General features: G+C 36.9%; 1 protein-coding gene across 1 annotated transcript; it reads right to left on the bottom strand.

The window, feature by feature from the left end:
• Nucleotides 1–53: 53 nt before the first annotated feature.
• erg28 (ergosterol biosynthesis 28 homolog) lies at nucleotides 54–3396 on the bottom strand. Its single transcript, XM_007257347.4, has 5 exons — nucleotides 3261–3396; nucleotides 2157–2290; nucleotides 1251–1341; nucleotides 1026–1144; nucleotides 54–799 (listed from the first exon to the last, which is right to left on the bottom strand). The coding sequence occupies exons 2-5, from the start codon at nucleotides 2287–2289 to the stop codon at nucleotides 711–713; spliced, it is 432 nt and encodes a 143-aa protein (XP_007257409.1). The 5' UTR covers nucleotide 2290; nucleotides 3261–3396; the 3' UTR covers nucleotides 54–710.
• Between the last annotated feature and the right edge of the window lie 80 nt (nucleotides 3397–3476).

The raw sequence follows: 3476 nt of genomic DNA, 5'->3' as shown, positions 1-3476 counted from the left end.
TTCATTCTTGATTTCTGTTTATTTAAATTAGAAGAAAAACAACTAAAAATACATATATTCATTAGTTTTTATTTTACAGAACTGGTGTATACATCAACAGTTTTAACATACATACCAAATGTAGTCATGGCAACTAATAAACTGCCAAAACTTTCACCCTTTTTCACATTTATACATTCCCTCCATGCTGATTACATACAAAAGGCACTGAAGGGCACTTACTGACTGCATGCCATTAAAATATACATGCAAATATTACAGGCACTGTACATTTTCTGATTTAACAAAAGCACTGCTAAAGATTTTTGAGTTTCAGTAATGCCCCCGTTTTTCTCTTTATATTAGATAAAATATTTTACATTACTTATTATATTTGACATACTGAGTAATTGTGACAATCGATAGATTTTGCTTGTTTGACTGTATGAGGCAATAATTAAACATATACACATAACATAAAGGAACATTAAAAATCTTAAGGTCAATGCTCAGGCTGAGAATACTGACATCACTTCTCATTATGTCTTATTTCAAGAGGTACAAATCATCAGCAGTAATGCACTATGTGCAGTCTAGACCACACAGTGGTCAATGTAAACCTGGAACAGCCTGGACTTCCTGAGGTTCTGTCTAGTTTTGCTGTTTAAGTCTTCAGATAACAGCGATGCACCCATCCACTACTCTCTCCTCTAAGTTAATGAGGCTTACATTCAGTTCCTCTTCTTCTGCCTCGCTCCACTCACTTCCTGTGGCTCTGCCATACATTGGAACCCAATCAGCATGGCCACAATAGAAAAACCTAGAGTGAAAAATAAAATGGTAAGTCATCCACAAAGCAAAACATGCAGATAGGTTTATAATAACATATTTAAATGATTAATCTGAGGTTTTAAATGTCTGCTTTGATTCATTTTAATATTTAAAGGAACGTCAATACAAAATGATACCCAAGCAATGTTCTGCAACATGCACTATTCAAAAACAATCATTTTGTTTATAGTAAATAGTATAGCCAGTTTACTTACCTGCCACAAAGAGAGGAGCCATGACTCCAATGGTAAGTGCGGCTGTTTTATAGATAAAGGCTTCAGATAAGAAGTGGCCAAGAGCCAGAAAAAATGTCCACAAGGTTATATGGTAAAGCCTAAGAAAAGGGGTAACAGAGATAAAGAAAAGAAAGTATTCATTATTTTGTACTCAGTCCTCCTATTAAAAGCCAAACTATCTTTGAAGAACTTTAGGAAATGTACGTTCTGTTCTGAATGTCTATGGCACAGGCACAGCGAATGATGGATGACAGTAAGGTCCAGATCCCAAAAGTTCTTGCCTGAAGGCCATTTACTGCAGAAAGAAAGCATATTGTTAAGAATGGTTCTTGGAACTAACTATCATCTGTAAATTAGTGTCATCAGTTTGTACCAGAATGTCTACAGAAATACCTGACATTTCTTTAAAGCCACACAAATTTAAATACAACTAACAACATGGTGCAGCACACTACCCAGACAAATGTAGAGAAATATAATAAATATACTAAAACAAGACCCTAGGTATTGACCCTTATACTGTGTATTAATAAATAAAAATCAGAGTGTGTAATTTATTATCAGTAGAAATCCTACAGCTGTTTTGTGAAGGCTTTAGTGGTTTATTAGAGAACACGAGTGACTATAAAAACCAGGGAACACACCAGAATGTGTAAAGCACAATTACTCAGAAAGAAAAATTAGGTTGAATCAAGGTTCAATTTTCCATCGACAATGCATTAATTTGACATTGATTCGACCTTAGGGTTTTGTTTGTATTGTTTGTATTAAACTTTACTAATACTAAATATGTGTATCTTGTTTATATTCTATTCTTACAGCTTCTATTGTGTTCATGCAGTTCAGAAAATAACATTTAAATATTATTATTTTTATTATTATTATCATTTGTGGGGGAGCAGCTTTTGCATTGTGGGTGTAGCTTGAGTGCCTCAACCATTGAACCAAAACCTTGTCAGAATTTCAACACTAAATAATGCCTAATGTTTAATGCCCATGTTTAAACACTATTCAATGTCCTCTGCTATCAGGGTACATGTGTTTATGTAAGTAAGATATGTACTGTAAATTATGGGATATATTACAGCAGTGTTTCAGGAGAATGCTCACCATAGTCCGGTGTTCCTGTGTAAAGTTTCTCGGAGAGAAAGCTGTGGTCACGGAAGCTCTGCACCGTGTTCCCCACAGCGATGACGGACACCATGACCAGCCAGCTCCGCAGCAGGTTCAAAAAACGACTCATACTGTCGGACAGAATGAACAGCAGCTCATAAACACAGATACACTACAGAACAGCAGAAATAGCAGATTATAAACAGATACATTACAGAACAGCAGCTCAAACACAGATACACTACAGAACAGCAGCTCATAAACACAGATACACTACAGAACAGCAGCTCATAAACACAAAAACACTACAGAACAGCACAAACTGCAACTCATAAATCAAAATACACTATAGAACAGCTCAAACACAGATACACTACAGAACAGCACCAACAGTAGCTCAAACACAGATACACTACAGAACAGCACGAACAGCAGCTCATAAACACAAATACACTATAAAATAGCACAAACAGAAGCTAATAAACAAATACACTATAGAGCAGCACAAACAGCTGCTCATAAACACAAATACAAAGAACAGCACAAACAGCAGCTCAAGAACACAAATACACAGAACAGCACAAACAGCAGCTCAAGAACACAAATACACAGAACAGCACAAACAGCAGCTCAAGAACACAAATACACAGAACAGCACAAAGAGCAGCTCATAAACACAAATACACAGAACAGCACAAACAGCAGCTCAAGAACACAAATACACAGAACAGCACAAAGAGCAGCTCATAAACACAAATACACAGAACAGCACAAACAGCAGCTCAAGAACACAAATACACAGAACAGCACAAACAGCAGCTCAAGAACACAAATACACAGAACAGCACAAACAGCAGCTCAAGAACACAAATACACTACAGAACAGCAGCTCAAACACAATTACACTACAAAACACCAGGAAAATAAGCTAATAAACACAAATACACCACAGAACAGCACAAACAGAAGCTCATAAACACTAAAACAGTGTACGCTACGCTACGTTCAGGTGTGGGCAGGTGTGTTCAGTAGCTACAAGCCTCGCTATTTATTCTTTATGCTCTACAGTTAAATCTGCTCATGTTTAATAATTCCTCCCACCTGAGATAAACTGGTTATATCCACTGTCAGCACCAGAGCAGAACCCCCTCTGTTCACTATATTGCACACAGCAGCAGCAGCAATTAACATTCGCTAAAATAAAGCTTTATTTTGGACACCCACTTCAGTCTTTGCACTGTGGTGGTGACACAGCATTGGGCCAATTAGAAACAGCTGACGGCCAACGGATCACGCTTTCATTTGACAGTTCAAAAA

Source organism: Astyanax mexicanus, chromosome 14 (assembly GCF_023375975.1).
Source record: "Astyanax mexicanus isolate ESR-SI-001 chromosome 14, AstMex3_surface, whole genome shotgun sequence".
NCBI lineage: Eukaryota > Metazoa > Chordata > Actinopteri > Characiformes > Acestrorhamphidae > Astyanax > Astyanax mexicanus.
This window is presented reverse-complemented; position numbering and strand designations above follow the sequence as displayed.

Bases quoted from the DNA above. Each gene is read 5' to 3' on its own strand.
- erg28 (XM_007257347.4), bottom strand. From the start codon at position 2,289: ATGAGTCGTTTTTTGAACCTGCTGCGGAGCTGGCTGGTCATGGTGTCC. The intron at 1,342-2,156 runs GTGAGCATTCTC...TTCTTTCTGCAG, and splicing joins CACAGGAACACCGGACTATG to TAAATGGCCTTCAGGCAAGA. The intron at 800-1,025 runs GTAAGTAAACTG...TTTTCACTCTAG, and splicing joins GGCTCCTCTCTTTGTGGCAG to GTTTTTCTATTGTGGCCATG.